At 37.3% G+C, this 13,238-nt stretch overlaps 1 protein-coding gene across 1 annotated transcript; it reads right to left on the bottom strand.

Annotated features, from left to right (window-relative positions):
- Positions 1–3,080: 3,080 nt before the first annotated feature.
- Positions 3,081–12,454, bottom strand: LOC127618678 (leucine-rich repeat-containing protein 38-like). The gene is made up of 2 exons (XM_052091268.1): positions 11,449–12,454; positions 3,081–4,408 (listed from the first exon to the last, which is right to left on the bottom strand). Exons 1-2 carry the CDS (start codon positions 12,074–12,076, stop codon positions 4,164–4,166), a joined length of 873 nt encoding a protein of 290 aa, XP_051947228.1. The 5' UTR covers positions 12,077–12,454; the 3' UTR covers positions 3,081–4,163.
- Positions 12,455–13,238: the final 784 nt, after the last annotated feature.

The raw sequence follows: 13,238 nt of genomic DNA, 5'->3' as shown, positions 1-13,238 counted from the left end.
GTATTTGTAACTTAGCCTACCTAATTGATTTCTTCATTGAAAAAGTAATCACATTTCTAATTACTATTAAATTACTGTCTAAAACACTTGTCACAATTATTTTTTGTTTTTCCACTCAACAAATTCTTAACAATGTCTATTTTCTCCTTGTTCATTGTCATAAACCCTTCAGCTGTCACAGAAACGCAAACAGTCTTAAAAATGAACATTAATAAAATGTTTTAAATATTTGTAACCCAAGTAATGTACTTAAAGGTTATTACTTTAATTGAAAGTCAGTAACTGTAATCTGATTACAATAATTTAAAATGTAATGCATTACACTGCTTTGTGGCTAAAGTAATTAGATTACAGTAACTAGTTACTTTGTAACCCGATTACATGCAAAAATATAGGGTACATCTAACTTTATTTTGTCTTACTCCAAACTACCTTAAAATATTTTAAAATACTTAGCAAAAATACTTTATGTATTTAGCAATCCTTTTTTGCAGCCTCTACAAATGAACAAGATCTGTATTTTTCTCCATTTAAAACCAGTATTGACAGGCTCAGCTTTCTATGCTGTAATCACACTCAACATTGAAACCGTAGAGAGGATCAAGATGCAGGGTCATGCTGCTCTTGTGTTCAAGGATCTTGGCTTCATTTTCAGGTCCTAGTCCATCATTAATTGGGCAGTTGGAGGAACAATGTTTGCCCTATTTTAAAATAGTCTTGGCCGCCGTCCAAGTAGGTGGGCCTTGACGCATACCTTCATGCTCACTTGACGCATGCCTTTGTGTGCAACCAACATAGATGTTTATGTCCTTTAACAAGGTGTTGGGACACTGATATTTGAGACATGAGACAAAGCATGATCCATAATTGTATGTGCTATTTTAAGATACAGAAGAAAAACATATGAAAACATTTATAAAATAATTGAAAATCAGCTTTCATCCTGGAGGTCCACTTTATATATTTCACCTTATACAAATAAGGTCACAGGCTAATTAATGTCCATAACTATATTTACTGTATTTTCTTTCACAACCATTTGTCTCTTTGGATAATGGATTTGAAAGTCATCATCTACTTTGTAAAGATATTATTGGGTTTTTCTAGATAATTCCACTAATTTCTAAGTAGGCCATATTAGCAGCTAGCAATTCTAGCCAAACAAAATTCTTACTGCCTTTAATATACAGGTATGTGTGAAATGCTAAATTGTTATTTAGCCAACTCCGTCAACTGTCAACCCTGTCAGATTCTAAAAGTAAAAGGGATTTTTGTAGAGGGGTAAGAGGAAAGTTGCTAAGATGTTGAAAAATGGCAAGAGACAGTTATGGATGAAACAAACATTCAAAACCTTTCCTCAGTAGCAACTGGCCTACAGAAATGTAACCATGGCAACAACAAGAAGTCACTGGATTAGGAGAATTTTGGCAAATTTGGTCCCGTTCCATTCAACTTTTTCCCGTGAGAATGAGTGGGCATAATGAACAAATACAAATTGAACAAATGTGTGCTTTCCATCCTCTCACTTCTTCATCTAAGAGTGCAGGGAGAGAGAGACCACACAAACATCAGACTCATCTAGTTCTGTGGCTTGCTTTCCTTACCATGCCCATAAAATAAAATGGGTGACGGGTTGAAATGAGATCATATGAAACCACTGCTATTGTTTGTTGCATCATGTGGGGTCCTTCATTTCTCAACTACACTTTACCGTTATTTGCATGATAAGATGGCAGAAAGCAGGACCATGGACAAGTTCATCTTGACAGAAGGTTCCCTTAGACCAGTTTTCTAGTTCAGAGAACTATTTAGAGGAATAGTTCACCCAAAAATTTAAATTATGTTATAGTGTACTCACACTCAAGCCATTCCAAACCAGTATGGCTTTATTCCTCATGCTGAGTGCCAAAGAAAATATTTGAACAAATATCCCAACCTGTTTTTTCATTACAATTGCGGTTGGTGGTGACAGCATTATAAAAGTAGTCTTGTGCATCACATTCCAAGTCTTCAGAAGGCATACGATTTGTTGTGGGTTTTTGGTGAGAAAAATCCCAAAATGTAAGTTATTTTCAATTAAAACTTGACGTCCATTTCGCGTTTATGAACTCTATGAGAGAAGCTCATTCACAGCAGCACGCGTATTGGTTTTGCATTAGTTTTTAATGCTTGTATGAACTATTCCTTTAAAGCTGAACTATGTAACTTTTTCAGTGTTAAAATTCTTGCTCCTTCCCCAGCTTAATATGCAGAGCCATTAGTTTTTTTTTAAAACAGTAAACACTGTATATCTCTTTCACTCTGGTTTGTTTTGAGCGACCCCATCCAACCTGGCACAGCAACACTGATTCAACCAATGAGCATAAAGCAGCATTTTCAGAAAGCTGTTTGAAAATAATAATTATTTTTGTTATTCCATTTGGTGGAGTAAAAATTACACACTTCAGCTAATTATTGCAATACTAGACATAATGCATAAAAAACCACCACCGTGGAGTGGTGGTGGTGTAGTGGTCTAAACCACATAACTGGTAATCAGAAAGGTGCTGGTTCGATCCCCACAACCACCACCATTGTGTCCTTGAGCAAGGCACTTAACTCCAGGTTGCTCTGGGGGGATTGTCCCTGTAAGAAGGGCTCTGTAAGTTGCTTTGTATAAAAGCGTCTGCCAAATGCATAAATGTAAATGCATAAGCTTCACATTTGTTCACCAGACACATGCTATCTTCATGCCAATGTTGTTTTGCATTTCAAGTCATCATAATTAAATTACAATTATAATCAATTTTGAAATTATTATTGCTATAAAGTAATAATAAATGTAAATAATGACAACCACATGGGGTCAGGTGCAATACGTGTCTATTAAACAAACAAAAAAATAAAGACAAAGACAGCATAATTGATAGTGTCAAACACTTTGGCATCAATGTTTATTTAGTAAGTACAGTAAAAAAAGGAAAGAAAATAAGACAGAGTTGACAAAAAATAAAGGACAAAAAATAATTCCCTTTCAATTCAGTTTAAAATAGCTTTGTACCTTAATTAAGTATTTAATATATAGTATATAATTATGACCCATCTTTAACTACAGCAAATGCCCTATATTCACAGGACGCATTACATTTATGCAACAACCAAAGTGACTTAATATCTTAAGATATTTGTGATAAAAATAATTGTGTTGTCACAAAATATGTTCATTTTATGTTAATTCTTTGGTGATTAATGAAAAGTGTCAATATGATTTATGAAAATTGTCCTACAATATGGCTCACTGGGATTGTGTTGCAATATATCATATGCACTTTAAAGTTCAAGTAGCTAAACGTTTCTACAACTGAGCAAGATATTATTTACACAATAACAAAAATATCTTAATAAAACCACTGTTATTCTGTTAACACAGCTTTCTGATGGCAAAATATAAAGGGTTAGTTCACACCAAAATGAAAATTCTCTCATATTTTTCTCACCCTCATGCCATCCCAGATGTGTATGACTTTCTCTCTTTTGCTGCACACAACAAAGATTTTTAGAAGAATATCTCAGCTCTGTAGGTCCATACAATGCAAGTGAATGGTGACCAGAACTTTCAAGCACCAAAAAACACAAAGGCAGCGTAAAAGTAATCCATATGACTCAAGTGGTTAAATCCATATCTCCAGAAGTTATATAATATGTGTGAGTGAGAAACAGATAACTATTTAAGTCTTTTTTTAATACTTTAAATCTCCACTTTCACTTTCTAAAAATCTTTGTTTGTGTTCACTAGTAGAAAGAAAGAAAGTCATGCATATCTGGGATGGCATGAGGGTAAGAAAATTATGAGAGAAGTTTCATTTTTTGGTGAACTATCCCTTAATTCATATCTAGAATACAGGGGCACGAGACAGTGGTTACATAAAATGCATCTTACGGAACAGTTTTTGTTTTAAGGCTCAATAACATCATTGATATTCAAGTATAAAAACATGATGCATCATTCAAGCATCATGGATAAGGGTTATGAATTGTGAGATGCAAGATGACTCTAGCAGCCACACCTTAGTCAAAGAGAGGCCTAAATTAGGAAATAAGGTGGTTCACCTCTTCATCCAATCCCTTGGCTTCCACAGTGTGCTGCATTATGAGTAGTCTGTGGAAGGGGGTTTTGAGTTCCCTCAGTCCTCTCCCTCCTCTTCATCTGTCCTTTTGGCTTTCAGCCGCTGGAAACAGTGGATCGTGGATGCCAGAAAGAAACTGGCAATAATGGCCACCACTGAGATACAAATCCCAGAGAAAATCACTATGAGATAATCAGTGAGAGTCAGCATTCCCCGGCATTCCCTGAAACTGTCCTCAGAAAGCACACTCAGTGACACCTGCTGCCCATCCAAAGCAAGGGAGCACTCCATACCCTCTAAACCTGGGGAATGAGAAAGAGAAAGGGAAAAAGTCATTAAAACATATACAGGCTCTGAAAAGTGCAAGTCGGATTAAAATGCTTTGTACTGACAATTAAGCAATATCACGTGAGCAAGAGTGCTGTTAAACTATATCAGCACTCTTGGTGGCTTAGTTTCGATAAATTATACTTTATATGCGGATAAAATATTGAGTTCTGAATGCTATAGTATATTTTCACATTAACTTCTTTCAATTAAAAAGATAAAAATAAACAAAAATATTTCTCACTATACAACAAATTATTTTTTGCTAAACAGTGCCAGGATCATTCAATTTTGTCTCTCATGAGCAGGGTGCAGTTACCGGAGTTGCAAGCATTTCCGATCCAGCTCACATGTCAGGTCACTAATGTCACAACCATCCTCCGTTGCACAATATCATGCATAAACATTCTCTTTAAGTTTGAACAAAGCACCTTTTTCTCTTTCCTTCAACTTTTATTCACCATGTGACTATAATAGTATCATAACACAGTAATATAAGTTTACACACAGCCTGCATGTCATCAAATTAGGTTAAAATGGCAATACAATCTGTACAAAGAGTATACACAAACAATGCAAGCATTTGAAGAACACACTGAAATACAAGGAAACTGTATTTTTTTAAATAGTAAAAAAGGCAAGTATAGATGTTTTCCATATAGTTTAATTTTGCGTTCCAGTTATCTCCACCATCTCATTAAATTATGAAATGTGCAATTTCTGTGACACTAGAGTTTTGAAGAACACAATCTCATTAAATTTAACCACTTTTCTAATAAGCAAACTGCACATGGAATGAGGTCAAATGCATGTTTTTTCCGCTTGGTTTGCAATGAAACACAGGGTACTCATGAGGTTTAAAATCAGGTAGAACAAAAACAGCATCAATGAAAACCCAGCCACAACAGTTTTACCTCTAGGTAGCAACAAATTTGTCAAAACATTAATATATCGAAATTATTAGTAATGCCCAAGCCTTGAACATTTCTTTAGATAAGTAAACACCTTATGGAAACTGTACAGTCAGCTGGTCATTATTGCAATATAAACCCCGGGAGGGTGATCATGGTCTTATGTAATCCATAAGAGGTTTATTTTGCGATAATGACTGGCTGATAGGACTTTATCCTGCTTATTACACAGCTGCTTATCAAATAAGTATGCTGCAATTAACCAATGAAAATAGAGTATTCCAAAGAAATGTACATTATCACAAATAATACACAGTAGCAGTAGTATAGTCCAGCGCATACGCCATATGGCTACCAATATTTCCCGGAAAAAAAAACATGAAGAAGCAGGCTGTCCGAGCTACTAAATCATATTATTTGTGATCTACACATAAAAATAATTTCTCTTCTAAACTTGTTTTCTTAGATTTCGATTAATGTAATTCTCTAAAATCTGCACTCTACAAGATTACATTATGTACAGAATAACTGACGATGGACCATTGAATTCTTAAAAAATAATGCACACTCAACTTGGAAATGCGTTTACGACGTGAAGCGCCATGGCTGTTACATCTCGGGTGTTCAACCAATTAGAACATTCATTTCAGTCATTACTGGATTTTTGCTAACCATTAATTTTTTCAGTTTCAGGAAGTGGCGGGATATTTCTAGAGTAATCATTTCATAACTGCTGCTTAACGTGGACATACACTACTTGGCCAAAAAAGTTGCATACTCTAATATTTTGTTGGACTGACTTTAGCTTTGATTACGCCGCACATTCGTCGTGGCATTGTTTCGAAAACCTTATGCAACATCACAACATTTATTTCCATCCAGAGTTGCATTAATTTTTGGCCAAGATCTTATATTAATGATGTCTTCTCCAGCACATCCCAAAACTTTCAATGGGGTTAAGGTCAGGAATCTGTGGTGGCCAATTCATGAGTGAAAAGGATTCTTCATGCTCCCTGAACCTCTCGGTCACAATTTGAGGGCAATATATCTAGGCATTGTCATCCTAGAATATGCCCGTGCCATCAGGGAAGAAAAAATCCATTGATGGGATAACCTGGTCATTCAGTACATTCAGGTAGTCAGCTGACTTGATTTTATTGCTGCATAACATTGCTGAGACTAGACCTGACCAACTGAAGCAACCCCAGATCATAACACTGCCTACAGAGTCTTGTACAGTGGGCACTATGCATAACGGGTGCATCGCTTCATGCGCTTCCCTTCTTACCCTGATGCACCCATCGCTATGGAATAGGGTAAATCTGGAATCTGGGCAAATGACTTTTTTCCATTGCTCCATTTTCCAATCTTTATGCTCCCTAACAAAATTAAGTAGTTTTTTCTGAAGTTTATTCTGATTAGCTTCACTAATAAATGGCTTTCTTGTGGCCACACAGCTGTTTAGTCCCAAACCTGTACGTTTTCGTCGCATTGTGCATGCGGAAATGCTCTTATTTTCAATATTAATCATAGCCGTGAGTGACTTCTCCAATCATGATCATTCAAGGTTTTTTCTGACTACATTTCTTCAGTGAAGCTGACAGTTCACCACTATCCTTCCAGGTTTTAATAATGCGTTGGACAGTTTTCAACCCAATTCCAGTGATTTCAGCAATCTCCTTGTACTACACCACTGCACAGTAGCTAGTAGTTATTACTATACATAGATACCTTAATGTATTATAGACATATTATATTATCTCCCAATAATACTGACTCAGTGTTATGGTACAATAATATGTGTAGTATGTGAGTAGTAGGACAGCATCATCATCATCTTTTTGAAATGTCTATGTCTAGCAATATCATGATGTTGCTGTGACTCACAAAATTCTTATTACATAACTGCAAGATAAGATGTGAGATGGGGTGATTTCCATTTTTCCCTCCATTTCTCTATCTCTCTCTCTTTAAGGTAAACATTTATTTGTTACATTTTCCTCTTTGCTTTGTATTTAGATTTTCACAGAGGGAGGTTTTAATCCCCTTTCAGCTGTTTGATCAGCGGACATCAGATGGCAGATTTAAACTGGAAAATCGCCTACGTAATATGGCCACGCTGTCAAACAGGCACAACAGAACAGCAGAGCTCCATTAATTGTGTTTGCAATGAAAACCCCTTGTGATTCATAGTAGTTTTATGTGAGAGTAAAAAGCATGCTGTAGGGGAGGGAAAAGATGAAAGGCATCTGTGGGATTTCCTAAGCTGTCTCTAATAAAAGAATTCTGTATTAAAATAATAATAAAATGTATTCTCGAGAATAAATTCCAGAAGCCTCTATGTCACAATACAATGCCACCATGTTTGTTCCTGTCATTGGCCAAAGTCAATTGACATCATCATCATCATCAAACGTGTGTGGCAACTAGTGTGGATGAGTCAATCCAACCAGAAGGGGTTTTCCACATGCAGGGGATTCAATGACCTCAGCCTCCTTTGTTGGGTTGGTCACGTGGCCATTTGCCTAGCTCTAGAGCTCATCCAATTTTTTTTTATCACGCCAGAGGATCCGTGGAGCACAGGAGCTCCCTCAGAGCGAAACACAAATCACACACACACACACACACACACACACACACACACACACACACACACACACACACACACACACACACACACACACACACACACACACACACACACACGTAGTGTTTCCATGTTTTATGGGGACTTTCCATAGACATAATGGTTTTTATACTGTACAAACTTTATATTCTATCCCCTAAACCTAACCCTACCCCTAAACCTAACCCTCACAGAAAACTTTCTGCATTTTTACATTTTCAAAAAACATAATTTAGTATGATTTATAAGCTGTTTTCCTCATGGGGACCGACAAAATGTCCCCACAAGGTCAAAAATGTCGGGTTTTACTATCCTTATGGGGACATTTGGTCCCCACAAAGTGATAAATACACGCTCACACACACACACAGACTTTTACCCATTTAGATAACTCTCACGTTAGCCACAAGCACAGAAAAGACTAGTGACATCTTTCTTGTCATCACTATGTGTAACTTGAGGAGTGCACAGGACATGCCATATTTGTATGTTTTCAACAACAAAATAGAATCAAAGCTTTGGTTTTGCATTGTAATAAAGCTTAATATATGAATCTAATATAATCATTATTGGGTTTCTCTATTTAGACTGTATTTATTCAACACATTTAATTGATGCATTCAAAATCCAGTATGAGTCTGAAAAACATGACCTTCCTTTTGCTATAATTGCAGCCTCATTACAGTGCAGATGTATTATATTGTGCATCGGGGATCTTCAATCATTTTCAGGCCAAAAACCCATTTGGTGGACAGAGAGAGAGAGAGAGAGAGAGAGAGAGAGAGAGAGAGAGACACATTTACCCCCCCCTCATAAAAGTGTTTGAGGACAAACAATAATTGAAGTAACCACCTACAGTACCACCACACACCACCTGTTGAAGACCCCTGAGGTGCACAGTGCAGTTAAATACATGCTTTGTTAGCTCAAATGTAATACATGATTCAATAACCTCTCAGGCTCAGTCTGGTGACCTTTGAGGGTTGTTTAAAGGGTCATGTGCATGCCTGTCACATACACATATGCAACAATACACGCTTTGCTTGCACACTCAGTCCTGCACTGGTGGTAATCTTGTTTCTTGCCCTACAGCATCTATCCGATTACCTTGTAGGCAACTAAAAGTGTGCCAGAAGAGTGTTGTCATCAGTATCAGATTCAATGTTGGGCTAAATAATAGATGTAAAGTGTTTATCCATACTCTAGTGCAAGAATGAAAACAGTGTAAGGAGTTAAAACTAGTGGCCCTTAGATCATCTAAATTAAAGACTACATTATGGTGGATTCTGAGCTTTTAATGTTAAGTCAATGTGTACTTCATAGAATATTTTATACTGTAATAGTCATTCTTTTTAGAATAACAATTAAAAGAATATTTGAGCTAACCATCTAAAACTAGATGTCTGTCAGTCTAAAACATTTTGACACATTCTAAAAAAAAAATACTTTTCTTTACTTTAGTAAGATGAAAATGAAAAATCTGTCATCATTTACTCACCCTCATGTTGTTTCAATCCAGAATGACTTTCCATGGAACACAAAAGATGTTAAGCAGAATGTTCACCATTCACCTTTAGTGTTGGAATAAAGATGCAGACAGTGAATAATTCTGCCTAACATCTTTTATTTTCCACTGAAAAATATAGTCATATGGGTTTTGAGTAAATGATGACAGAATTTCAGTTTTTTGGTGAATTATCCCTGCCTAGCATAATTTAATATTTTGTATTTTCCTAAACTTTAGTAATCACTTTTGGGTGAACTATCCATTTTTATATTTATAGTTACCTACCTATTATATATTCCTCTCAAATTATCCCTACCTAGTGAATTATCCCTAACGAGCACTACGTTTTCTTTTTTCACTCATATATTGTCTAGGATCTAGGATATGTTTGTAAACTCCAAGCTAAATCCTAGGTCAGTGTATACTGTATGCTTTTCACCACTTCTTTAAATTAACTTAAAATTAATTAAATTCATGTTAAATTAACCAGTCCAGTTTCTATTATTCATCTGGAAATGCATTCTGATTAAATGAGAACATTTAAAATAAAATAAAACATTTAAATGAATTAAGACAAATGTGATCTCAGAATCTTGCTTCAAATACACGACTTGTAAACCCTTTTTAAGGTAAACCTAAAATTGTCTGAAGATTAAGCAAAACCATTCCTTTAATCTAGAGTTTAATAAAATCAGGAGGTTTCACACCTAAGACACAAAAACTATGAAATAAACATGTCACATTTCTGAAATAGTTTTGAAGATCTATGAATTCAGGCTTTAGAATGTCAATGTTTAATATCCCAGCAAATATTGAATAAAAAGCGCTTTAAATTTCATTTTAAGGGGCTTTGGGCATTGCACAGCCAAAGTGAATATCATTTTGTGTTTGTAATTGGTTTGGGGGGACAAAACTTCTACATGTGTCCCCAGCATTTGGTACAGTATGCAGTCAACAGAACATGTGCAACCTAAACTCAAACAAAATTATTCATAGTGATATGTTCATAACTTACAACTCAATGTTGTATCAAACACCAGGTTTGAAAAGTGACCTGTGGTTCTAAGAGACAGTGAGGAATATGCACCCATACAAAGCTGTCAGGCTCAACCTTATCTTAACCATTAGTAGTGAGTGACCTAATGACCAAGGGATGCTGTATCTAAGAGGGTACAATTCCCTCAATTTCTTTCTTTGTTTACCATTCAAATTAACATCAACAGAGGACAAGAGAAGACATGAGACACAAGACAAAATCAGAGAACAATTGTTACACGGCATATGTTTAAATAATTATGCACAAGATACATTTTTGCATATTCTAGTGATAACCTAGTGCCGGCTTCTTTATCTTGGTAAAAACATTCTCATGCATTATTCAGCAGTTTCAAGCTGCAATAGCGGTATGTAATATCACAATTGTAAGCTTCAAAAAATCTTTCGATATGGAGATAAAAGACATTAAATAATTAAATTACTAGCCAACCATGTTAACTCTCCTAACAACGTATAAAGTTACTGTGGCTCAACTGGTAAAGCAAAGTGATAGCAACAGCAAGGTTGTTAGTTCAATTCCCAGTGTACACACAATCTGAGAAAATGTATAACTAAAATGCACTATAAGTTACTTTGAATAAAATTGTCTGCTTAAATTTAAAGTAGTCTGAGTTGTGAGCAACTGATGGGTTGTAAGAATCTCTGTCCCAAATGAAAACACTCACACCCACACGCATGAATTACTTAGAATGAAGATCTTATGCATCAACACCCTTTCACTCTAAATATCTTTGAGGCAGAGAATGTGTTGATATTTTAGATCTGGAAGACCACTAAGATCAGTGGTTCATGCACAGATCTACCTCCCTTGACATTTAGCATAATATATCAGAAAATTCCAGTTGATAATTCAATGAGTATGACATTATATGGTTTAGAAGCACAAAAATGAAAGCAAGGTTTTAAGCAGCTTACCCGTTGGGAGCTTGTGACGATTCTCCAACAGCCACAGAAAGAGTTTGGCAAAGTTACAATTGCACACCCAGGGGTTCCCCTCCAAGCGTATCACCCGCAAAGAAGGCAACTGGCTCAACACCACAACATCCAGTCCAGAGAGTGCATTTCTCTCCAGCTCCAGCTCTCGTAAAGAGGTGAGGCCCAAAAAGGCATCTTTTCTGACCATGCTCAAAAAGGGGTTGTTGCCCAGTCGTAGCTTGATCAGGCTTCGGGACTCCCCGAAAGTCCCAGAGGGGATCTCAGTCAAGTTGTTACTCCCCAGGTCCAGATAGACCAACCTGGAGGATGTGCTCAGAGTCCCAGGCTCCAGCCAAGTGAGGGAGTTATTTCTCAGATCCAGGTAGACAAGATCGCTGTAGAGAACCAGGAAATCAGAGGGTATCCAGGGAATCCAGTTATTAGACAATAGGAGTCTCCGCACGTCCAAAGGGATAGAGTCTGGTAGACGGGTGAGCCCTTGACCTGTGCAGTCCACTGTATGGTGGTCCGGACACAAGCAGCTGGATGGGCAGTTGTACCCCCAAGTTAATAAGGTAGAGGACAGCAAGACAAGAAAAGGCTGAAGCCAGTGAACACATGAGAACATTGTCAAGAGAGAGAAAGGTGAAGGAGAGGTTTGGAGAGGGGCAAAGGAAAGGGCTGGGGTAAAGGGTCAGGGGGAAAGATACTAGGAAAGGGGACGGGGCATGTGGAGATGACAGCAGTCAGGGTTGTTGCGAAGACATCTTTCCTTGTCTCCTAGATCGCAATCTAAAAGGGCTTGAGAAGCAGCAAGCGGCTACAAAGACACCAAGCTCTATTTTCCAGGAGATCATGTAGCAGGCAGTGTGGCTCGTGTTCTGAGCATGAAAGGGGAGGAGAGACTGCGATCAAGAGAATGTGGGGAGAGAGAGAGAGAGAGAGAGATGCGAGAGATTAACAGAGAGGTAAACAGAGACGAGTGAACCACAGACTGGGAAGCGCTGGGAGCATGGAGAAGGGAGGGAGAAGAGGGGACGTGACATGAGGGGAGGTGTAGCTTGGTTGGTTTAACCCACAGTCTGACAGCGGGGGATGCAGAGAGCAATTCTGGTTCTTTAATTCAAATGTACACTACATTCTGATCTGTATCTTGGTCCATAAGCTTCTGTTCTTGATTGAGTGCCAGCTAAAAATTTCACCCTAGGCTTTGTTTGTGACTCTTGTTGATAACGTTAGCAAATTTAATCACGTTCGCCTTCTTTCAGTTGTCTGTAGTCTGGCGATTCAGACGGCGTAGTGTCTGAAATCATATTCCGGCTCCATTGCCATGGTGATGCATGTGAATATATACATGCGGCTGTGTGCATACAGATTACTGCCCTGGAAATAAGAGATTGTAAGAATCAAATAAGTGTACCTCAGCGAAGAAGATCACATCTATCCATTGCATTTTACTGATCAGAAATTGCACACTGAATTTTACAGCCCCCTCATTACATATCACTCAAACAAGAGACAATCCCAAAAGTGTTATAATATGTTATATCCTGAAAATTACATGTTTTCTTTAAGTCTGGAGCTGCATGTTGAAATGAATTGAAGGAATACAAAAGATTTTGACAGTACCTCTGTCTAGTGCGCTCATAGAGGCAGTCATTCCTCATTGGTTTTCCAGCTGTTGTTGTTTATTTTTATCCCTCTGTGGTCTGAAATCATGTTTACTCCTGTGCTGCTGTAAATCTCCAGGCAAACAGAACTCATGCTGTGACCACAGACAGCTTTCCTCT

Source organism: Xyrauchen texanus, chromosome 25 (genome assembly GCF_025860055.1).
Source record: "Xyrauchen texanus isolate HMW12.3.18 chromosome 25, RBS_HiC_50CHRs, whole genome shotgun sequence".
In the NCBI taxonomy this organism is placed as follows: domain Eukaryota; kingdom Metazoa; phylum Chordata; class Actinopteri; order Cypriniformes; family Catostomidae; genus Xyrauchen; species Xyrauchen texanus.
Note: the sequence above shows the minus strand (reverse complement) of the source record. Positions and strands in the feature narration are given on the sequence as shown.